The 23,485-nt window shown below is 39.6% G+C and overlaps 1 protein-coding gene across 7 annotated transcripts in view; it reads left to right on the forward strand.

Moving 5' to 3' along the window:
• The window catches only part of KIF23 (kinesin family member 23), a 43,737-nt gene extending 23,980 nt beyond the window's left edge, over window positions 1-19,757 (forward strand). For 2 of the 7 annotated variants that reach the window (XM_065940662.1, XM_065940667.1), the window contains 20 exons: window positions 310-446; window positions 670-779; window positions 1,142-1,312; window positions 2,803-2,844; window positions 3,512-3,624; window positions 3,762-3,883; window positions 5,482-5,584; window positions 9,633-9,712; window positions 9,806-9,925; window positions 10,141-10,267; window positions 10,608-10,766; window positions 11,645-11,802; window positions 12,445-12,618; window positions 13,095-13,274; window positions 13,580-13,888; window positions 16,518-16,748; window positions 17,528-17,610; window positions 17,807-17,885; window positions 18,345-18,415; window positions 19,134-19,757. In XM_065940662.1, the coding sequence (XP_065796734.1) occupies window positions 310-446; window positions 670-779; window positions 1,142-1,312; window positions 2,803-2,844; window positions 3,512-3,624; window positions 3,762-3,883; window positions 5,482-5,584; window positions 9,633-9,712; window positions 9,806-9,925; window positions 10,141-10,267; window positions 10,608-10,766; window positions 11,645-11,802; window positions 12,445-12,618; window positions 13,095-13,274; window positions 13,580-13,888; window positions 16,518-16,748; window positions 17,528-17,610; window positions 17,807-17,885; window positions 18,345-18,415; window positions 19,134-19,149 (2,585 nt within the window). In that variant the 3' untranslated portion in view covers window positions 19,150-19,757. The remainder of the gene's footprint in view (window positions 1-309; window positions 447-669; window positions 780-1,141; window positions 1,313-2,802; window positions 2,845-3,511; window positions 3,625-3,761; window positions 3,884-5,481; window positions 5,585-9,632; window positions 9,713-9,805; window positions 9,926-10,140; window positions 10,268-10,607; window positions 10,767-11,644; window positions 11,803-12,444; window positions 12,619-13,094; window positions 13,275-13,579; window positions 13,889-16,517; window positions 16,749-17,527; window positions 17,611-17,806; window positions 17,886-18,344; window positions 18,416-19,133) is intronic. The other 5 variants (XM_065940664.1, XM_065940663.1, XM_065940666.1 and 2 more) reach the window with 5 other exon arrangements.
• The last annotated feature ends 3,728 nt before the right edge of the window (window positions 19,758-23,485 follow it).

The raw sequence follows: 23,485 nt of genomic DNA on the forward strand, positions 1-23,485 counted from the left end.
CAGAATGTTCTATAAATATCAGTTAAGTCTCTTCAGGATGAAGTGTTATATAAGGCCTGTGTTTCCTTATTGATTTCTGTGTGGATGGTCTGTCCATTGATGTAAGTGGGCTGTCAAAGGCTCCCGCTATTACTGTTTTACTGTGATTTCTCTGTTTATGGTTGTCAGCATTTACCTTATTTATTGAGGTATTGACTAGTTAATATTAAGTGTTTTCTAATGTAGTATTAGAAATATTATAAGTGAAGAACTTTCAAGATACAACCTATTATGACTTTTACTATATAATTGTGACTTGTTATGTTGTAGGTCTCCTTTTTACATATGGTGTGACGGGAAGCGGAAAAACTCACACTATGACTGGTTCTCCAGGGGAAGGAGGGCTGCTTCCTCGCTGTTTGGACATGCTCTTTAACAGTATAGGGTCTTTTCAAGCTAAACGATACGTAAGTGTGTGTGTTTTTTTTTTAATTGTATTATGACTCTCACTAAAAGACATAGGTGCCAAAATACCTGTGAATACAATATTATTAAGGGAGAACTAAGGCACTGAATACCTTTTAAAACCTTAAATATGTTTAAATGTAAACTGTCTTGTTCCTTAAATATATTTCTTACTATTTATGACAAAGTCTAAAAATTGTGGTCTGGTTTTTGCCCTCACTTTAGGTTTTTAAATCTAATGATAGGAATAGTATGGATATACAATGTGAAGTTGATGCTTTGTTAGAACGGCAGAAAAGAGAAGCCACACCCAATCCAAAGACCCCCTCTAGCAAGTAAGTAATTCTGTTTTGTAATACTAGCTTCACAGGAACCCTGTCTGGTGGTCAGAAGTCGAGAAGTTGGTCTGACAGTTGAATTTAGTGAGATAAAAGTTGAGGGCTGTTCGTAATTATGCTTGCTCAGATGTTCTATTTGGTTTTGAATGCACTGCCCTTGAATCACTGTGTAAGGAGAAGGTGCCCCTCTGGGTGAAAGAAGGTGTAAAAGTCTGTGCTGTGTATCTGGGAAGACATGGGAGAACTGGTGGCCCAGCCATGAGTATGAATGAAGTTGCTCTGTGCAGTCTTGCTTGTAGTAGAGGTCATTTATGACTAAAGTGTTTAAGATGAGATTGAGACTTTTTTTCTTTTTTCAGACGACAAATAGATCCAGAGTTTGCAGATATGATAAATGTACAAGAATTTTGCAAAGCAGAAGAGGTTGATGAAGATAGTGTCTATGGTGTATTTGTCTCTTATATTGAAATATATAATAATTACATATATGATCTATTGGAAGAGATGCCGTTTGATCCCATAAAGCCTAAGTAAGTAGTGGAGAGAGTCCCTTTTTAGCTGACTAACCTTGACGAAGTCACTTCACATCAGTGACCTTAGTTTCCTCAGCTATAAATGGGGATAAAGCTTACTTCTGTTTTCAAAATGAAATATAACTCATATATCATGCAGTTGGTGTGTGGTGAATAGTTCTGTTATTTACTTGATATTTAGTTAGTTGTATTAGGAAAACCAGTGGGTTAAAGTACCTAAGGAGAATATTCGCCTTAAGACTTTACTTTTGAAAACTCTTGGCCCTCGGCTACATTTTGAGAAGGGTCTTAATTGTATAAAGAAGTGTCCCTGTAGATGTGCCTTGGGGCTACCTTTCAAGAACCTAACACTTAATGTTGGGAATTTGCAGCCTCTAATCTGTGTCCTGGTGATCTCCTCAGAATGGAGCCTAAAGCTGCTGTCTGCACAACTAGTAGTCACAGACTTTCCATCATTGATTAATCAGAAGTGACATCCGTATTGTCATTGCACCAGAGTTAAAAGATTATTCCTTAGATTTCCCTGGGTCTTGTCCTGCTGAGACTGAAGGCCAGTTACAGTCTGGCATTACAAATTACCTTTGTGCCAGAGTGGACTCCGGAATCTCATGTCTACTAACAATATCTTGTTCATAGTCTTAAGCTAAATGCTTGTCTTCAGTGCTGTTTTTGTTAGGGCCTCTTAAGACATAAATAATGTGAAGACCTATATTATATATTTAACTTTTCGGTATATGACTCAATCAGGTATTAGTGAAGGAACAGCTAGATTTGAAAAACCATTACATTGATGTGTCAGTATTTCCACTTTATAATATATATATTAAAGACTTTATAGACTAATTATTATCAGGCTTGCCTGGTGGCTCGGATGGTAAAGAATCCGCCTGCAATGCAGGAGAACTGGGTTCGATCCCTGGGTTGGAAAGACCCCCTGGAGAAGGAAATAGCAACCCATTCCAGTATTCTTGCCTGAGAAATCCTATGGACAGAGGAGCCTGGCAGCCTACAGTCCATGGGGTCGCAAGGGTCGGACACGACTTAGCGACTAAACCCCCACAGATTAATTACTTGTTTAAAGTGTCGGTTGTGTGTACCCGTTTTCCTAGGCTTTTTTAATGTCATTAATCACTTTCACATCTGCACATGCACCAGGTTTCTGTTTGATCTGTTCCAAATGAGGCTGTTTTCTAAGAAGCCTATCTTGTTTTTATTATGTACATAAAGACTGACAAATGTGAGCGCATGCCTTGTAACCTTCCCGGTAACACCTTGAATGAACTCACAGGGTGCTTATTTGGCAGTGAATTCATTTTGTTAGGGTGGTGTTTAACCTTTTTTTTTGGAGCTGAATTAAGGTTTAGTTTTTAATACAATGAAGGAGAACTTTTAAGATACGACTCATTGTGTCACATACTCTAGACTGAATGTGTTGTTATGAGATGGCTGCTGCAGAAACAGTAACTTCTACCTTATTCCTTTGGTAGGTGGAACAGTTGCAGCACACCCATGAGGAACACAGATTTTGTGTATGTGATGTGTTGACTCTTTTCTTAAGGAGAAGGGTGCAGTTATACTAGTGGTTGGCATTTGTGGCATGTTCGCATGTAGGCGATTTTTCATTGGTCCTGGGCCGGCTGCTACCTCTAAGCCCCTCCTTCCTGAGAAATCTGCCATTGGCTGAATAATGGTGGCTGGTAACTGCATCTGCCCCCACTGTTCACACGACTGAGGCCAAACAGGCAGCATCTTTCCCATCTTCGTCCTACCTTAAGAGTAAATCTTGACCAGCCACTTTAAAAGGATTGCCACTCCTGGTATATACCAAATTCCTTCTGAATTTGTTTTTTTGTTGACAGAACCAGCTCGATCTGTTGATCTTTTAAAATTAAGAAAATGCTAGATTTTGATGCTTAACCTTTGCATGTGATGGTGCTTACTACTACTTTGATCTCTGTTTAGTAAGTGTTGTTTCATGTGCTTTATAGGAACGAATTAGAGCAAAGCTTTAATAACAAAATAGATTCCTGTTATGTAACTAATCTTAACTGTATATCCTTATTCTAATCCAAGTGTAATATTCTTCTGGAGTCTTGCTTAGGCTTATTCCCTTTGTAAGAATGGATATCATGTTGCCTGACATTTTAGTCCTTAAGTCCTGAGATTAGGAAACTAATGTTTTTTTCTTTCCCCTAGACCTCCACAATCTAAACTGCTTCGTGAAGACAAGAACCATAACATGTACGTTGCAGGATGTACGGAAGTAGAAGTTAAATCTACTGAGGAGGCTTTTGAAGTTTTCTGGAGAGGTTAGAAGCAGAGTTAGAAGTACAAATATATAAAGTTATAAATATAATCCTGAAAGTTGCTGCTCTACTCACAATACATTTTAGTTTGGTAGAAAGTATATGCACTGAAACAAGCTATGATTTTTCTGTCACCGTAGGCCAGAAAAAGCGACGAATTGCTAACACACATTTGAATCATGAGTCCAGCCGTTCCCATAGTGTGTTCAACATTAAATTAGTTCAAGCTCCCTTGGATGCAGATGGAGACAACGTCTTACAGGTAAAGGTTTAATGTGTAGAGTTTTTCCTGTTCTGAATCCTTAATTTGGGGATTAGAGTTAAATCATGAAGGTTTCATTACACTGAATATTGTGCTAAAATTATCTTATGTGTAGGTGATGACATTTACAAAAAAATGTTTCACTAGTTAGGTAGTATAGTTTCAGGAAGTGTTAGTCACTCAGGTCCAACTCTTTGAGACCTCATGGACTGTAGCCCGCCAGGCTCCTCTGTCCACGGGATTTTCTAGGCAAGAATACTGGAGTGGGTTGCCATGCCCTTCTCCAGTGGATCTTCCCGGCCCAGGGATCGAACCTGGGTCTCCCGCATTGTAGGCAGATTCTTTACCATCTGAGCCACTGGGGAAACTCTTGTTCTAGGAAACCGGCTATTAAATCTTATAACCTGGAATTTTGTTGTGAAAAAGGTTTACAAATCTTTATAAATATCTAATAAAGGAGATAAAATATGTTATGATCATTGTTTTTCTCTGAAGACTCGTTTTGTATGTAGAAATTGTTCTCTGTTTTAAAGTGTTACCAACAAACTTTTCAGGAGTGGTCAGTTCTAGACTGTTCTCTCTTGGTGACAGGCCAGTGGAGCCCGCAGCTGCTGGTCGCTGTTTAATGCTGGGTCTGTCATGCTGCAAGGCCTATATGAATTAGTAACAGCATCTGAGCCTGAATGTAAAAAACATTTAATTAGTTTAAGGTATTAAAATGTAATCCCATTCAAAACATACCATGAAATTGTGGTGTATCACAAAGGTTTTCAGATGGCAGTAGATGGTACAGCATGGTACTAAAGACCACCAGGATGTGAATTCTGGTTTCTATGTGTTTACTAGCTGTCTTACCGAGGTGTAATAAACTCCTCTACATAATAAACAATTTCTATGTAATAAGCTATTTCTACATTCAAAACGAGTCTTCAGGGAAAAACAATGAATCATAACGTATTTTATCTCCTCTATTAGATATTTATAAAGATTTGTAAACCTTTTTCACAACAAAATTCCAGTTGTAATGCTGTGAGGATTAAAGGAGGTGATGCATGTAAAGTTCTTAGCCCATTGCTTGGCTTACAGTCAGCACTTGATAAATGTTAGCTAGAAAATGCTTCTAAGTTAAGTCTCTGTACACTTGCTTTCCTCTGAATCACATCTGATGTATTAGTAATATTAGTTATGTGTCTGACTTTCTTATGAAAGTTATTAGAGTATTATGAAATCATTAGGCTATAAGATTATTAAATATCTCATTATACAAATATTTAGTCTTGCTCTAGATTATTTAGCAGACATTTATTGAGCTCCTGCTGAGTGCTGGGAACTGTGCAAGGTGCTGGAGATGAAGTGGTTAAAAGACAGTTCCTGTTCTTGTGGAGCTTACAGTATAACATAGTCTGCAAGTAATGTCCTGGGGATATTTATCATATGCTTTTAGTAAACTGTTCCCCCAAAACATGTATCCTTCCCCCTTATTATGCATTTTGTATTATGCAAACCGTATATTCCTAAGACTTAATTTCACTTGAATATATTTAAAGAACACTGTAAACCAGTTATAATTCATGAGATTGGCATTATCTTCCTTTCAGGAGAAAGAACAAATCACTATTAGCCAGTTGTCTTTGGTAGATCTTGCTGGAAGTGAAAGAACTAACCGGACAAAAGCAGAAGGGAACCGATTACGTGAAGCTGGTGAGCAAAGCATAGTATTTACTTATTGCTACAACTTTCAGAAACTTGCAGTGCCAGTTTATTGCCTGCTTATTGATGGTTTAAGCCTAACTGTCTTTAATTTGACTAAAAATTTAGAGGTTAAGTGACTAGTGCTTTTTCTTTAGTTATGCTGGTTTCATGTTGATCTATTACAACACACTAATTTATTTAAGAAGGAGGTGGTGGTTTAGTCGCTAAGTCACGTCTGATTCTTGTTGACCCAGTGGACTGTAGTCCTCCAGGCTCCCCTGTTCATGAAATTTTCCAGGCAAGAATACTGGAATGGGTTGTCACTTCCTTCTCCAGGGGATCTTTCCAATTCAGGGATCGAACCTGCATCTCCTATGCTGCAGGTGCTCCTACATTGAAGGCAGATTCTTTACTGACTAAGCTACCACGGAAGGCTAAGAATGAGGAAAAGTGACTAAATAGAAAGTAAGTTATATTCCTGTTGAAAGTGTTATATCTATGGCTAGAGTGCCAGTACTGGGTCCATAAAATTAAGTGATTTAATAGTTCCTCCAACATTCACAGTGGTAAAAAATTGGCTTATGGAGATAGGAAAAATCTTTGAACACAAAAGCTAGTTGAAATCTGTGTTTTTCTTAATTTTTCATTTAGTACAGCCATTTATGATATGATTTATGCTAATAACATTTATGGAGTACCTACTTTGTTACAGGAGTTGAACACATATCTAGTACAAAAGAGGCAAATTGCTAGTAGAAGGTGAGGGAGGTGAGCAGCAGGTGCTGTGGGGATACAGAGCAGGGCTGTCCCATCCATTCTGGGGCTGCATGTGAGATGGGGCGTTGGGGAAGAATGCGTGGAGCTGATGAGGCGTGAGCTCTTAGAAGAGCGATAGAATTAAAGTCACCATCCCTGGGAGAACATGGCAGGGCCAGGGTAGCTGAAGTGGAGGGTGTGGGTTGGTGAACTGTGACCACTGAGGCCGGAGGGCAAGGCAAGTCCATGAAGACCCTTGACTATCATATTAGTGTGAATTTCTTGTTGAAGGAATAATGGTGACTACCAGTTATTAAAGGCTGAGTATTTATCATAGCATTTACTATATATGGGCTTGATTTCTTGATTCTGACTTTCCAGGATTGGATCATACCCATTTTGTCAGACTGGAAGAGGTTAAGTAATTTTCCCAAGGTTAGAGCCTGGTTCGAACCCAGGTTGGTTGAACTTCCAAAACTTGTATCTTTCTGCTGTTACACAGCCAGTGAACGATCAGTTTTAAAAAGATTTTTCCAGTGTAGTAGATTAATTTATCAGAGGCAAGTGTAGAGAGATGAAAAGCAGTTGGGAACCTTTTGCTGTAATTCGGATGAGCAGTCCTGTCACCTGGAGGCAAAGGTCAGCCAAAACTAAGAGCTAGTTTGTAAGTAGGCCCACCTGGATGTGGAGAGGAAGGGAGACAGGAGGATAAACCAAAGAAAATCTTGATTGAGGAGAAGTAGTTTGAGGTGCAGGTGTGGGCAGCTAAGAGTTTTGTGTTGAACATATTCCATTTATTCAAGTGTAGGTGCCTAACAATTGGATGCAGAGGTAGATAGATATGGAAGGAGAGAGACTTGGCTTGAGGTTTGTAGGTTTAGGCTGTGCAGTGAAGACATGATTGAAGCAACGGGGAAGATAAGATTATTCATGGAGTACAAAGAGGAACATGCTGAGGGCCGGGCCTCGAGGACAGTAGATCCGTGAGTCTGGGAAGAAGAGTCGGGGGGTAGCTAGGTGACTTGGAGTTATGAAGTGACTAAACACACACTTTTTAAAAGAATTTTTTATTTTTTGCTGGGCTGCCCGGGTTTTCTCTGGCTGCATCGGGGGGGGGGGGGATCTGCTCTCCAGTCTGTGTGCAGGCTTCTCACTGGTGGCTTCTCTTGTTGAGGAGCAGGGGCTCTAGAGCACACGGGCTTCAGTAGTTGCAGTGCATGGGCTCAGCGGCTGTGGTGCACTGGCTTAGCTGTTCTGCGTACATGTTCAGTCGTGTCTGATTCTCTGTGGCCTGATGGACTATAGCCCACCAGGCTCCTCTGTCCATGGGACTTTCCAGGCAAGAATACTGGAGTTGCCATTTCCTACTCCAGGGGATCTTCCCAACCCAGGGATTGAACCTGCATCTCTTGTGTCTCCTGCATTGGCAGGCAAATTCTTTACCACTGAGCCACCTGAGAAGCCCCAGGTTTAATGGCCCAGGACTAAAAACACACACACTTTATATACGTCTATATAAAAAGACAAAGCATCTAGAATCCAGATCAGAAGAAGAAGGATTAACCTTAGGAAAGCAGGTTTAGCTGGATTGGAAGGAAAGAAGAAACCTGAGGGTTCTGATGCTTTGGAGACAAGAACAGAAACCATATCAGCATTGACATGATGGGGAAGAGGTGACATGGTTAGGGAGTTAAAACTATACTGGGGCTAGTTTGTGGCTGGGGCATATGTGACAACCTCACATTTCTAGAGGTTTCAGAGTTCTGAGTGACAAGGTTCAGGGCGTGACTAATGGTAAAGAGAGAAAGATTCCCTGGACTTGAGGTCGGGCCCTCTGATGGCATGTTAGAGTGACATTCCTGTTAGATGCTATAGTTGACCCAGGAGCTGGCGTGTAAGGGGAATGTGTTTGAAGGCAACAGCAAGGGACTAGGAAAATGCTGCTGGCCTCCTGCTGCTCAGCATCCTTTTACTATGTCAGGCTTTTAGAAAGCAGGCAACTTTTATTCACAAGACTACAGGGGAAGCACCACTCTTCTGGGAAATAAAAACAAGGTTGTAGGGTTTTGCATCATGGGTGGGGTGAAGCCTGTGGATATGATCCAGAATATTTTAGAATGTATAACATAAAATACAGGATTACAAAAGAAACCAATTAGACTGAAATGTGTTTTTAAAAGTATTCTTAAAACCTCTGTCATACAGTAATTTATGTACTTTATTAATGCCTTAAACCTGACAGCATGTCTGTAACTTCATAATTTCAAAGTAGTAATGAATATAAGTATCTTGAGATAAGCAATAAACTGTTATAAAAGTATCTGTGACTTCTTTTGATTAGAAACCACAAGTAGTACTACTACTATTACTATAGGTGTTTGGCCTACATTCATAATTGAAGAAACAGCTAAATTTCAGCAGTTAGTAAGAAAAAAGATGTATTTACTTCCCATCCATGTATGCACACTCCCTGAAGTGTACCCATGGACAACATCCAGATCACAAGTGGCCATTAGAGAAAGAGATGAAATGGATCATTCTGTGCGCGTTCTGAGGGTATGGCAAGTCTGTTAACGGGGATATGGGTTTTGAAGAACACATGGAAGAGGAGGAGGAAGGACAGTGCAAGCTGAGGTCAAGGAAGAGAAAGCACGAATCATGGATTAACATGGAGGCACAGATGAGCTCTGTATTTTGAAAGGTGGCCAAGAATGAAAGCATGGTTTCAAAGTGAAAAACTTTTCTGTGTTGTAATGCTTTGGGGTCTCTGCAGGTGACATCTCCTGTATTGTTGGCTTGATAGATCTGTCAGACTTGCCCTGACTCAGAAATTCAAATGAGTGACCAGGACTAAGAAGCCTGCTGCCCAAGAAACCTTCTTTAGATATAGAAGGAACAGATTTAGTTGGTTCTTGAGACTCCTTGACTGGTAGAAACAGGAGTTCCTTCTGGTGCAAGGGAGACATCAATGTCTGGATGGAGCCAAATGTGGCCTGAAATATGGGCATGCTTTAGAGGATATTAAACATCTGTACTTTCATGGTATTTAAGATTTGAAAGAAACTTTACGGGTCATGAAGTATAATGTTACATTCAGTGGAGAGTCTTTACATAAGAATCCTGGTACTTACACTCTCCTGCAACACTGTCAGATATGGACAGGTCTTTAAGCTGAGCCCACTAAAACCTGTTGTTTGTAATTTCTGTCTGAGAGTTGCATGAAGTAGATGTCTCAGACAGACAGGCCGTGCTCTGGCCACCCCGCCAGTGCCTCAGACGCCTCTGTGTGCTTTTCTGCCAGGCAACATCAACCAGTCACTCATGACCCTGCGGGCATGCATGGAGATCCTGAGGGAGAACCAGGCCTGCGGCACCAGCAAGGTGAGCCGCGGCCGCGGGCGGGTCCTGTGTCTTGTGCGGCTTTGTCTGTGTGCGCTTTCTGCCTGATGTCTTTGGGTTTGGATATGTTTACAGATGGTTCCATATCGAGATTCAAAGTTAACCCATCTGTTCAAGAACTATTTTGACGGGGAAGGGAAAGTACGCCTGATTGTGTGTGTGAATCCAAAGGCCGAAGATTATGAAGAAAGCTTGGTAATTTTAATGCCTTTATGAAATCTGAGTTTCTGTAGACAAAACTATTTACATGTGAAGAATAACATTTTGAACATTTTAAAAATTGATACAGAACCACTGGTTACAGAAGTGAACTAATAACCAATATATTACTGTCTCATTTACTAATTTCTGAAGAAAGACTAGAAACACTTATATATAAAATCAAAATCAAACCCTGTGTTGTATCTTAGCAAGTAATGAGATTTGCAGAAGTGACCCAAGAAGTTGAAGTAGCAAGACCAACAGACAAGGCCATATGCGGTTTAACACCAGGGAGGCGATACAGAAACCAGGCCCGGGCGGGGCCTGTTGGAGACGGTATGAGCTGCTGTGGTGTCATCTGCCTGCTGATTGATGAGTCTGTCTCTGTCTCTCTCTTTTTTAAAATCTATTTCACTTAAGAAAACTATTCACTTTCTTTCCCCTCAACAAACAAGAGCAAAAAAAGTCTGAACCAAAGTATAAATCACATTTCTTTTATTATATACTCTGACATTTTCTTCTTCTTTACAACTCCTCTCATTTTTAAGGTAATATGATGAGCCCAACAAAGTACACTGTTAATTGGACTGGGGCTCTTACCAGTGTTAAACTTGTTTGAATAACACTTCCTCTCCTGTGTGATTTTTTTTTTTTTTTTTTAAACAACTCCATACAGAACCGCTGGTTTCAGAAGTGGTTTTACAAAGTTTCCCACCTTTGCCATCCTGCGAACTTCTGGATGTCAACGATGAGCAGACTCTTCCCAGGCTGATTGAAGCGTTAGAGAGACGACATCACCTACGACAAATGATGATTGATGAGTTTAATAAGCAGTGTAAGGGCAAACTGTTTATAGTTATTTTAACATGAGAAATTTGCAGGAGTTTTGTGTTGGGACAGCATCTTCCAGGAAGGATTATTTTGTCTCTGAACTTAGTACCCCCCCAAAGGCATCATTTTATATCCTAAGGATATAAAGCAGAAGATCAAACTGGATGTGAATTTATCCCCTTTAAACACTAATAGACATGATGAAAGGGACAAGAGCTACTTCTTAGCTCCTACTAGTTATTTATATGCAAGGCATTTAACATGTATTATATCATAATAACTGTATCTTTGAGAAAATTACTTAATCCTTTATTTCTAGTTTCCCTGTCTGCAAAATGGGATTATAATTGTTCCTGCCTCAGAGGGAGGGTGTTAAATATAAGGATAAATGAGATGATGTTTGAAAATCATGTATGACATCCTGGTATATAGGAAGTGCTTATTGAATATATGTATTGTTATCACCATTGTAAGAAAAATGTGAGAAAAATGGTACTTAAATCTCCATTTTAAAATGAAGAAACATGCTCAGAAACAAATAATTTGCCCACGTCACATGACTAGTGAATGGTGCATAGGGATTTCAACTTGAATTAACTGTCCCTAAGGCTAGTGTTACTTCTGCTTCTGCATTTGTTCTCAAAAAATTATTTATGCTATAGTGCAAAATGAAAGACCTAAGTGTTTTTTCAGTAACAAAAGTGTCTCTTGTGGATTTGAGAATCAAACTCTTGATTTCCTTCCAGACTTGTTTTCTGCTTATAGATTTTCAAAGGGGTATTTGCTAAAGAGCTTCATTTTATATAAATATCAGTTACAAAAGTTGACTTCACCAGTTATTTTGGAATTGGAGTAAACTTGGCCTGCATGCTTTTGTTTCAGCAATTAATTTTAAGGCTTTGTTGCAAGAATTTGACAATGCTGTTTTAAATAAAGAAAACTATATTCAAGGAAAACTAAATGAAAAAGAAAAGGTGATCTCAGGACAGAAACTGGAAATAGAACGACTGGAGAAGAAAAACAAAACTTTAGAATATAAGGTTGGTTTGGGGATTATTATAATGGATGTATGTGCTGAACATTTAACACTGGTCTTTGATTTAGCTGTTCTACTATACGGACCTGCAGCTTCTGCTTCCTTGGGAGTTATCACTTGGTTATTTGCTAATCTTCATTCCCATTCCCCATACAGAGGAACTATTAGTGAATGGCAATAAAAGGGTAGATAGAATACTCTTTTTGAGACAGACCTTACCAATTGATGATAATGTTCTGGTGTTTTAGTTTTGATTATAAATTGCTTTTTGACTTACTACTGAGGATAATTTAGGGGATACATGATTCATTCTAAACAGAAGCTAATCTCAAACAATACAGTGTTCTCCATTCTGAAAGTGGCCTTTATAAAAACAAAATTTTAGGGAACAGTAATTTTCACATGAAATCAATTATAATTTCATCTTTCAGTGAGGAGCTTGTTTAAAAGTCCTCATTTCTAGGAACAGAGATGGGCATTCAGATGAAATTTTAGAGGAAAAGGTTTTCTTCATGATTCTTCTTTCCATAACTATGCTTGCATAGGCAGATTATGAGAGAGATTATTTTAAAGAGAGAGAGATTATTTTAAAGCTACTTGAAATGTTTACACATCAAATGTTGACCGTAATGCTCTACATTCCCAGGTTGAGATTTTAGAGAAAACAACGACCATCTATGAGGAAGATAAGCGCAATCTGCAACAGGAGCTTGAAACCCAGAATCAAAAACTTCAGCGACAGTTTTCTGACAAACGTAGACTAGAAGCCAGGCTGCAAGGCATGGTGACAGAAACAACCATGAAGTGGGAGAAAGAATGCGTGAGTGTCATTCCTACAGTATCCATCTCGTGGGTGACTGATTTCTTAACTACAGGATTCTGAATGGCTTGCACTGGGGTCCCTGGTGGCTCAGATGGTCAAGAATCTGCCTGCAATGCGGGAGATCTGGGTTCAGTCCCTGGATCAGGAAGATTCCCTGGATCGGGAATGGCAACCCACTCCAGTATTCTTGCCTGGAGAATTTCATGGACAGAGGAGACTGGCAGGCTGTAGTTCATGGGGTCTCGAAGAGTCAGACACGACTGAATGAGACACACACAGCGTTTTAGTGGTGGTGGCAACAGCGGCCACTACTTGGTCCCTTTTACTTCTTTCCTCTGCCCTTACAAGTCACAGCAAATTAATTAGCGTTATGAAGAACTGTCATCTTTAGGAAATAAACCGTTCAGGTGAACCGGTGCAGTTGGTTTGGTGTAACTGAATTAGACTACTTATTGCCATTCATAAACCTTCAGGAGCGTCGAGTGGCAGCCAAACAGTTGGAGATGCAAAATAAACTCTGGGTGAAAGATGAGAAACTGAAACAACTGAAGGCGATCGTTACTGAGCCCAAAACTGAAAAGCCAGAGAGACCCTCTCGGGAGCGGGATCGCGAAAAAGTTACCCAAAGATCTGTTTCTCCACCACCTGTACCTGTAAGTTGTCTCTAGTTGTGTAGTAACTTCATAGTCGTAGAGAAGATTTGTTCAGATTAGCTGACTATTTCTATGAGAATCAAATTTTTTGTTTTAAATTTATTATATTTCTCAAATTTCTATTTATACTTAAAAAATTTAGTATAAACACAAATTTAGTGTAAAATTAGTAATTCAGTACAAAAATTATGTCTTAAAAAGTTATAAAAGAATAATTATGTCTTCATGAGCTAAAATTATAGCAAAGTAATGAATTGTTTCTGTTTTTCAACTCCTGCTCATTAATTTCTCTTCAATTTTTTTAGCTTTCTAGTAACTATATTGCTCAGATTTCCAACGGCCAGCAACTCATGAGTCAACAGCCACATAGGCGCTCTAACTCTTGCAGCAGCATTTCTGTAGCTTCCTGTATTTCGGAATGGGAGCAGAAAATTCCTCCGTACAACACACCTCTCAATGTCACATCTATTGCGAGGCGTAGGCAGCAGGAGCCAGGACAAAGTAAAACTTGTATCGTGTCAGACAGAAGGCGAGGGATGTACTGGAATGAAGGCAGGGAGGTGGTTCCTTCGTTCAGAAATGAGATAGGAGTAGAAGAGGATCGCTGCAGCAGGGTTAGTGCCAGTTATCACTTTAAAGCATTGTAGCAATAGATTTTACTGTTGTGTGTTTCTATAACTCGGTTCTGAAAGTTCACCGGAATGATGGGTGAGCTCTAATATAAGCAAGGTCTGATTTTTCTGTTAGTTCGAAAGATCAGATCACCCTGAAACTGAGGCCTAGCTCTTCATCTGAAAAAAGCCTAGCCACATTTGGCACAGAAAGTGCCTTGTGTTCAGTGAACACGTGCTCCTCAGCTGCATGAACTGATGAGCATCCACAAAATCAGTGACTGTCTTAGAACACATTTTCCATTCTTTTCTTTTGGCTTTTCTTCCTCAAATTGGATTTTTTACTCTTTTTTAATTTCCATTTTTAAAACTGTTTTCCTGGACTTTTATTTTAAACAACAGACATGTAAGTATTTTTTTCCTTCAGCCTTTGACAGTAAGTCATAGGCTTTGTGTCTTACATACATAACCACAATCTTCATCACACCTGAGAAAATCAGTGGTGTCCCAGTAATGGCTGTTTGTTTTTCAAACCTTGGTCCTATCAAGGTGAATACATTATATGTGGTTATTATCTCTTTAATCTTTTTAATATAAAGTAGTCCATCCTCCCCTTTTTTTAATTTTCATGATACTATTTTTTGAGGAGCCCAGGCCAGTTGTTTTATAACTGCTGAAGGAAGGTTTACGTGGCCAATAAATCACTGTTAATCTCAAGGGCTTTGTCTCAACTTAGAAGGGCTCTGCCTCATTCAAGGTTGTTTAAACAAATTCATGTTTATATTTTCTTCTTAAAGATTAAGGTAAAATTTTCCTCTGAATCTGAGTAAGTTGACAAAGTTAATATTGTGAATCTACATTTAGTAAAATTTTAATATATCTAAGAATTTTTCTTCTAAATAATTTAATCCTATAGTAAATATTTGCTTTAGATTTTCTTATTGTATAATTTAGGGTATAGAAAATATTTCATTTAGGTGGCCTGCATTCCTGATTATTAAGGGATGATGATGAATTAGTTACAAGGTTAAAGGCAACAGATAAGTCTAAAGTCGCTTAAGCTCTTTACTTTGCAGATTTTGCTTTAAACCTTTTTGGGGAGCAAATTATATGGTGATTGGTCTTTCTGATCAACTCTAATAAATCCTCCTTATTTCCAAATTTATAGACTGAAAACTATTCAAGGCCTACTTATGCCTGGTCAACATTAACATAGTATCTAATTTGGCTAAGAGATATTTAAGAGAATTTACTAGAGATCCTTTAACTTCTTCATTTGAAATCAAAATCTTTTTAGAAGTGCAGCAGAATACACATCTAGGTTTGTTGGTCAAAAATTACGTCAGGTGGACTCAATTTATATACTTCAGTGAGGAAGAAAACTTAAATGTTTATTTCATAAATGACAGTAGAGTGTAAGTAAGGACAGTCATCTTCCAAAGTTTGTTTCACAATGTCTATTGGTAAATGTGTTTGAGAAAACTATCACCTTTGCTAAATGGTAGGTCATGAGAACCTCTTTCTTCCTCGTTCAGCATTAAGCCATTTTAAGAATGGGACATTTCCTGCTTGTTGTGAGGCTTGGGTATCCTGAGTGGCAAATGCTGTTGCCCATGTTTTGGTGTCATGATTTTTTCACTGGTGCATTTGTTTCTTATAATTGTACAGGGGAAATGCCTCAGTTCTCCAGATACACATTTTAAATTAGGTGTCCACACTTGACCCATTTGGAAGGATTTGGCCTGTGACAGACCTGTTTCATTTGCTTTCAGTTTTGCAAACAAAAACTTTGCAAAGTTACAAAGAAACTATTAACTATGTTCTGTATGTGATTTCCACCCCCTCCCCCTTAGGTTGAATGTGCTAAACTTAACTTTCCTAAATTTATATAACATTTTACTGGAAGTATCTAGTTTTATATTGCATGATAGAGACTGATGATAGTGTATTCTTTATCTGGTTCTTGGAACCTTTATGAGATGTTTGTTAATTTTTCATAAAGCTATGTTTTGAGATTTTTTAAAGTATGCAGAAGTACTTTATTTACATTCTTCTAATCATTTTATACACAAGGTTCTTAAAATACCTTATGTTTTTTAGCATGTATGTACTATACAGCTCCATCAGCTTTTGCTGGGGGGAGAGGTATGTTTTTTTAATAGGAGTATTTTCACTTTTGTTTAGAGGCCTATGATATGTTTAGGACTTTTATTGATCTTTTTGAAGCTTTTAACATAGTTGTGGACCTAACAGATTACTTCACAATAGCAGTAACAAATACTGGTTTTTGATCAAGAATGCAAAAATGAATTATTTGTCCTAAACACCACCTATGCAGGAAAGACTGGCAGCCTTACCAGAACTTTTCCTTTCACTCTTTGTTGAAAGGGAAGATCTCTAGTAGAATATATAATACATACATAAACTGGAGTTTAAAGATGTTTGTTGGTTTTGTGTTTACATACAAAGAGAACATTTAAATTGCTTGAGTAACATAGCTTTTGAAAAGGTTCACGCGTTTGTTTTCATACCGTCACCAACTAAAGTAGCCAAAACTGCTGCACTTCTAACAGTACCCTCAGATTAATTCTGGGTTATGCTTGTCTCTTGATTCCTCTCTCAATCCGATCAGAACGCACCACCAATTCGTCTGCGACACAGACGATCACGCTCTGCGGGAGACAGATGGGTAGATCATAAGCCTGCCACTAACCTGCAAACTGAGACAGTCATGCAGCCACATGTCCCCCGTGCCATCACTGTGTCTGTTGCAAATGAAAAGGCACTAGCTAAGTGTGAGAAGTACATGCTGACACACCAGGAACTAGCCTCCGATGGGGAGATTGAAACTAAGCTAATTAAGGTAAAAAATTTACACAAGAGAAGGAAATATTCAAAAAGCAAAAAACCATTTACTCTTCTGTTCCTTTGATGACACATAGACAGTGTCAACTAGAAGATAAATGGGTATTTGATAAAACCTTTTTGTTTGTTAGAAAACTCAAGTTACTCCTTGGGTTAAAATCTGTTCAGTTGGAACTAAATCTGTTAGAGGAACTCCAGATACATACTTTTAATTAATGTGCATTTTGTTTTAAATCAAACAAAGAACTCCTGCCGTTGCTTAAGAGTACTGTCATTCGAGGGAATTCCTTGGCAGTCCAGTGGTTAGGACTCTGTGCTGTCACTGCCAAGGACCCAGGTTCAATTCCTGGTCTGGGAACTAAGATCTCATGAGCTGTACCTAATGGCCAAAAAAATAAAAAAGACTGTACTGTCACTTGTGTATGAGAGAAGGGGAACATCCAAAGAGGAAAGTATATTTGCCTTAGAACATTTAGAAATTTGCTAGATTGGTTGATCTTTAGTGTAGTTTTTAAATTACTGGTTGAATAAAAAGGAATGTTATTTTCGGCAAATAAGAATGCTGTTAATTACACTGCATTGGACTTCTTTTGTTTAGTGAGACATATGTACACAAATCTTTAAAGTATTTTAAGGTATAGTCCCAGCAGTCCAAGCACCATCTGGTTTTGTGGATGGGAGTTTTCATAAAAGTCTTAAAATCAGTTTGAAATATGTATGTATGTTTATCATTTGGATGTATAAAAGTGTAATGGTGACCTTTTCTCCTGGCTGCAGGGTGATGTTTATAAAACAAGGGGTGGAGGACAATCCGTCCAGTTTACTGAAATAGAGACGTTAAAACAAGAATCACCAACTAGGTGAGTGATCATCAAATTGCTTTCTTTAGAGGGCTGTAGTTTTCTTAGCTGCTCATTCTTGAGGAACAGACTCGCCTGTAAAAATGTGTCATTAATTAATTCTCTGAAGGAGTATATATGGTATTTCTCTATTTCCAATATTTTTCCTGTTCTTAGATGTTAAAAGTAACTGTTGCATTGTTCCCTTCTTCTGTAGCCGAAAACGAAGATCATCCACAGGAGCACCTGCCCAACCAGATGGAACGGAGTCTGAATGGACGGATGTAGAAACAAGGGTAGGAGTTAAATATTTGTAGGCTGTCATATATTAAGCCCCGCAGCTATAGCTCTTCATGCTCTTTGAAACAAACAGCCAAAGTCTGATCTCACGTGGCCAGGGCAGCCTGGAGCCAAATCAGAGGAGGTATTTGTATTTCTGCTCTGGTCTTACTGATGGAGCTCTTCAGTTTGAAGCCCCTGTTTTTAGTGTAGTGGGACTGTGCCCAAGAATCAAGGAAGACAGCATCACCCTAGAAAAACAAGAATGTCCATCAAGCTGGTCTGTCCTCTCAGAAGCAGAACTGTTATTCCTGGGGACAGATTCGAATAAAGGGTGTGGGACGGTGGGGGCCAGGCTCCAGTCTGGCCCCCACTAACTTTCTCAAGAAGTCTTTCTGATAGAAAATGAGATTATCTGGATGGTCTCTAAAGACCCTCGTGCCTCACAGCTTTCCTCTCTGTGGTTTTCTCCCCAGTGCTCCGTGGCTGTAGAGATGAGAGCAGGCTCTCAGCTGGGGCCTGGGTACCAGCACCACGCACAACCCAAGTGAGTACTGACCAAGTGTGGTCTTTCTCTGTCTTCCCTCCCCACCCCCCTTGTCCCTACATCCACTTTTTTTTTTTTTTTTTTTTTAAGAGGATCTCTGTGGTTTCTCTTTACCCTCTGGAATATCCTGGCCTTACTGGCAGACCACAGTAGGCAGTAACAGTGCTGAGACCCCTGGGGGGTTGGATGAGAGCAATTAGAGCTGTAAGAACACTCACTCTTGTTCCTAATTTGCGGAGTGCTCATAAAGCTTTCAGAGGCCTAAGGGAGATCACCTGTAAGGAGGGGAGGCTGGGGTCAGGGGTGACAGCTCCTCACATAATTCATTGTTTCCTAACCTCCCTCTTGTTATAGCAAGAAGTGTTCATTAAAATAAAACGGAATGGTGAAATTTGTGGTAGGGAAAGCAATCACATATTAAAGACACACCCCAGAGTCTCGCCCATTCTTTTATAATTTTAAGCCCCCTTTTTTCAAATATCTAACTATACAGGTCCATGTGTCCATTTCTGACATATGTATGTACTCCTTAGGCAATCTGGAAAATCAGTGTAACAAGATAAAGATGGGAAGTCTAATTAAATACTACATAATCATATTTTATTTGCTTTCTTAGCAGGACTTTAACTTTTCCCATGATAAAACAGGAATTCTCGCAAAAAGCCCTCCTAGAGTATTCATTGCAAAATTCAACACTAAATGCTGGTTTTCATTTTAGGCGCAAGAAGCCATGAATTGACAGTTTCAACAACAAAAGAACATTTTCATCATTTGTGTTGGTGATTTCTCCAAAGCAGTGCCTTCTGAAAACTTGTAAAACTCAGCTTTGTTGAAAATCACAGACCTCATATGTCATCACACACTGGCCTCCATCAGGGATTCTCCCCTGTGGCTCCAAAGATATCTAGGATTCTACAAACTTTTTATATTATACACCTTTGCCATATTTAATATTAATAGCAGAGAAAGACCCCTCTTTCTCGTTGCTGTATGAACTTTTTTATATTGCTATTTTTTTGTATATTTCTTGTATAAACTAATTCATGCATGTGTCTGTCTTGGATGATTAAGGAAAAATATATCTAGATCACGCTTTGCTTTTTATGGTGACTTTTCCACCTGTTGTCTGAATATTTCTTAAGGATTTATAGACAAAACAAATGCTGCTACTGATTAGCTGCAAGGATGCACTTTAGACATATATTGGACAATTCAGCCTGAGACGTCAGAGACTCGACGATACTAAAACCAGTTTAGGAAGGGGTTTGGAGTTTTGTATGTATGTACTTTCTGACATTTAGATACGTCAAAAGAAATGAAATAAAAGCACTAAGAAATACAAGGCTATGTGATGGTAATTTAACACATACTCCCAGAACCTAGCATCATGCTTTTCATTTAGCTGGCAATCATTTGTGGGAGGAATTAAACAAAAGCACTAGAAACTGCTGTCACCATGCTGAGGATACTTGTTTCAGCATGCCAAGAAACAGGTTTGAAAGGGACTATTTACTCTGCTGAAAACCAGGAATATCCTCCCAGCCCACACATCCCGCTGGTGTACTGTGGTCCACAGGCCATCTTTCATACATAAACTGTATTTGACCTGGAATCCTCCTTTTATTTCATTCAACTAACTTAGGGTCTCAAGAACTGCACTCAATCTCCAGGTATGGAAATTTTAAATTACTGGTATTATACCTAACTGACATGTGCAGATGAAAAGTAGAGGAGCAGGTTACGGCACGATGGCAGTGTGAGCTGCTCCTTTTCTTCTCCTTTTAGTTACAACTAACTGGCTGCTCATGGGCTTCCGTGGTGGCTCAGACAGTAGGCTGCCTGCAATGCGGGGGCCCTGGGTCCGATCGCGAGTCAGTCATACATAACTGAACAAAAGTTTCTCTGTACACTACACCGCAACATGCAAAAGACTTCTACTGAAAAGAACGCAGGTGGGGTGACCTTAGCAGGACCGCGGTCCCCGGAGTTGTGAGCCTGCCTCACCCCACCTGCTGGGGAGGGGATGGAAGTGTGTCTGTGGGGAGCCAGGCACACAGTGGGGGGACAGGAACCAGTTTGGAAGCCGAAGGGGCTTCCTCTGCCAGTGACCGCGGCCGCCTCCCTGGAGGTCTTAAAGTGGCTGCCTGGCTGGGCACAGCGGGAATACCCGTTTCTCTGCAGCAGCACTGATTCCTCAGGAGCCACTAGTGCGAGTGGCTGGGGAGACGAGAACAAAGGGCACGAAGGCTCACTCCCTGCTGTCTCTCTCGGGTTCAGCCGGAGGTCTGTGCACGGCCCTCTGCGGGGCTTGCCGCAGTGGAGGGTCCCCGCCTGCTGTGGACAGCCACAGGTGCTAAGCCCGCACGCGCCACCCTGCCGCCAGCTTTTTCTAGGCTGACTTTTTTAACAGGCTCCCCAGCATGGCCCTAGAACCAGCTCAGACAGAAAAACCAAAAATTGAGCTATGCCGCCACCTTGTGGAGAACAAAAGAAAGGCTCCTAAGAACGGTAACAGAAAGGTGTGCTACTTCAAACTCTGTGGCAGAGGCACATTTTACCAAACGGAAAATCACGGTGACACGGCATCCCAAAGAGAAAAACTAATAATTCTTCAGCAACTGAATCCACAGGCACAGAATACTGTGATCTGATAAAAATTAGCAACAGCTGTGATGAAGATACAAGGACGCTTAGGCAGTCATTTACCAAATATAGATGTTATTTACCAAATATATTGAATTTTCAAAATGAACCAAGTTAATGAATGAGATTAAGAATATGTAGAAAGCTTAGGGAATCAGGCAGATGAAATCTGGGAGAGAATTAGCAACTTGGTTCTTAAAAAGTGAAGAAAACCTAAGAGAATTCGCATATGTGATGAGATGAGAAAAACAAATGTGAGTGAGTGAGAATAATGGTCTATCCAAAGGAGCAGAGAGGGAGAGAGGAGCAGCAGAGAGTGTGTATTTAAAGAAAGAGCCGAGACTTACCCAAGCCACGGAGGAAACTGGACCTAAAAGCCCAATAGGACACACTATTATCTCAATGCCAAAAGACCTCCAATTACATCAAAAGTCATTAAAAAAATAATAAAGGCAACAGTGGGGAGAAAAAGTAACTTACAAATGAATGCTTGCAAGGCTATCAGTGGATTTCCCAGCAGAAATTCTACAGGCCAGGACAAAGTGGAATGACATATTCAAACTGTGGAAGATAAATATGGCCGGCCAAGAATACTTTATCCAGCAAGTTGACCTTCAGTTATGAAGGAGAAATAAAAGCTTTCCCAGACACACAAAACCTGCTTTACAGGAAATGCTAAAAGGAGTTCTTAAGTTGAAATAAAATGCTAACTAGTGACACAGAAACAAATGAAAGTACACATAAAAAGAGGCAAACTGTGACATCAAAAGTATAAAAGGGGAGGTGTAAAAAGGGTTGAACCATTACAGGAGAATGAAAACAAGATGCTATCAACATGAAAAGGACTATTTTACTTATGAGATGTATTATGAAAGCTACAATGTAAGAGGTGAGTGAAAAACCTGGCTTGAAACTCAACATACAAAAAACTAAGATCATGGCATCTGGTCCCATCACTTTATGGCAAATACAAGAGGAAAAGTGGAAGCAGTAACAATTTTTATCTTCTTGGGCTCCAAAACCATTGCAGATGGTGACTGTAGCCATGAAATTAAGAGATGCCTGCTCCTTGGAAGAAAAGTTATGACAAACCTAGACAGCATATTAAAAAGAGACATCACTTTGCCAACAAAGGTCCTCATAGTCAAAGCACGGTTTTTCCAGTAGTCATGTGTGGATGTGAGAGTTGGACCATAAAGAAGGCTGAGCGCCGAAGAACTGATGCTTTCAAACTTGGTGAAGACTCTTGAGAGTTCCTTAGACAGCAAGGATATCAAAATAGTCAATTCTAAAAGAAATCACCCTGAACATTCATTGGAAAGACATGCTGAAGCTGAAGCTCCAATACGTTGGCCACCTGATGTGAAGCGCTAACTCTGGAAAAGACCCTGATGCTGGGGAAGATTGAAGGCAAAAGGGGAAGGGGGTGGCAGAGGATGAGATGGTTAGACAACATCACTGGACGCAATGGACGTGAGTTTGAGCAAACTCCGGGAGATGGTTGAGGACAGAGGCGGCTGGTGTGCTGCAACCCATGGGGTCACAGAGAGTTGGGACACGACTTGGTGACTCAACAACTACCAACACCACAAAGCAAAAAAACAGAGGCGAGAAACATAAAGAAAAAATGAGGAGTAGACTAAACAAGCCACTAAGGAAAACTACCACTTTACAAAGGTAGAAACAGGAAAAAGATAAAAAAAAAGCAAGGCAAGTGACAGGATAGCAATAGTGCATCCTTATCAATAATGACTCCAAATGCAGTTACTTATAGGTAGAAGCAAAAAAAAAATTATAGAAATGAACCCATTTACAAAACAAACAGACTCACAGACTAGAAAACAAATTTATGGTTACCAAAGGGGAGGGATAAATCGGGAGTTTGGGACTGACATACACACTTCTATATTTAAAATAGATAACCAACAAAGACCTACTGTGTATAGCACAGGGAAATCTGGTCAATACTCTGTGATAATCTAAATGGGAAAAGAATCTGAAAAACAACAGATACATGTATATGCAGAACTGAACCACTTTGCAGGACACCTGGAACTAGCACGACATCCTTAAACAGCTACACTCCAATATAAAACCTAAATTTTAAACAGGGGACTGAACCAGAAAGAAACAGACAATATGAGCAGGCCAATAATAACCTCACAGAGAAAACCAGAGGACAAGATGGCGACACTGAAGAATTCTACCGAAGAATCATCGTCATCAACCCTTCTCAAACTCTTAGACCAGCATTAACCCGAAACCAAAGCCAGATAAGGACACAAGAAAGGAAAAGGACAGATCAGGATCCCTGATGAATACAGGAGTAGAAACTCTCAATAATCAGCAAACTGCATTCAAGAACCCTTAAGAATTGTATACCATGACCAAGTGGCATTTACGCCTCATATGTAAGAATGGTTCAAC

Source organism: Muntiacus reevesi, chromosome 7 (genome assembly GCF_963930625.1).
Source record: "Muntiacus reevesi chromosome 7, mMunRee1.1, whole genome shotgun sequence".
Classification (NCBI taxonomy): Eukaryota; Metazoa; Chordata; class Mammalia; order Artiodactyla; family Cervidae; genus Muntiacus; species Muntiacus reevesi.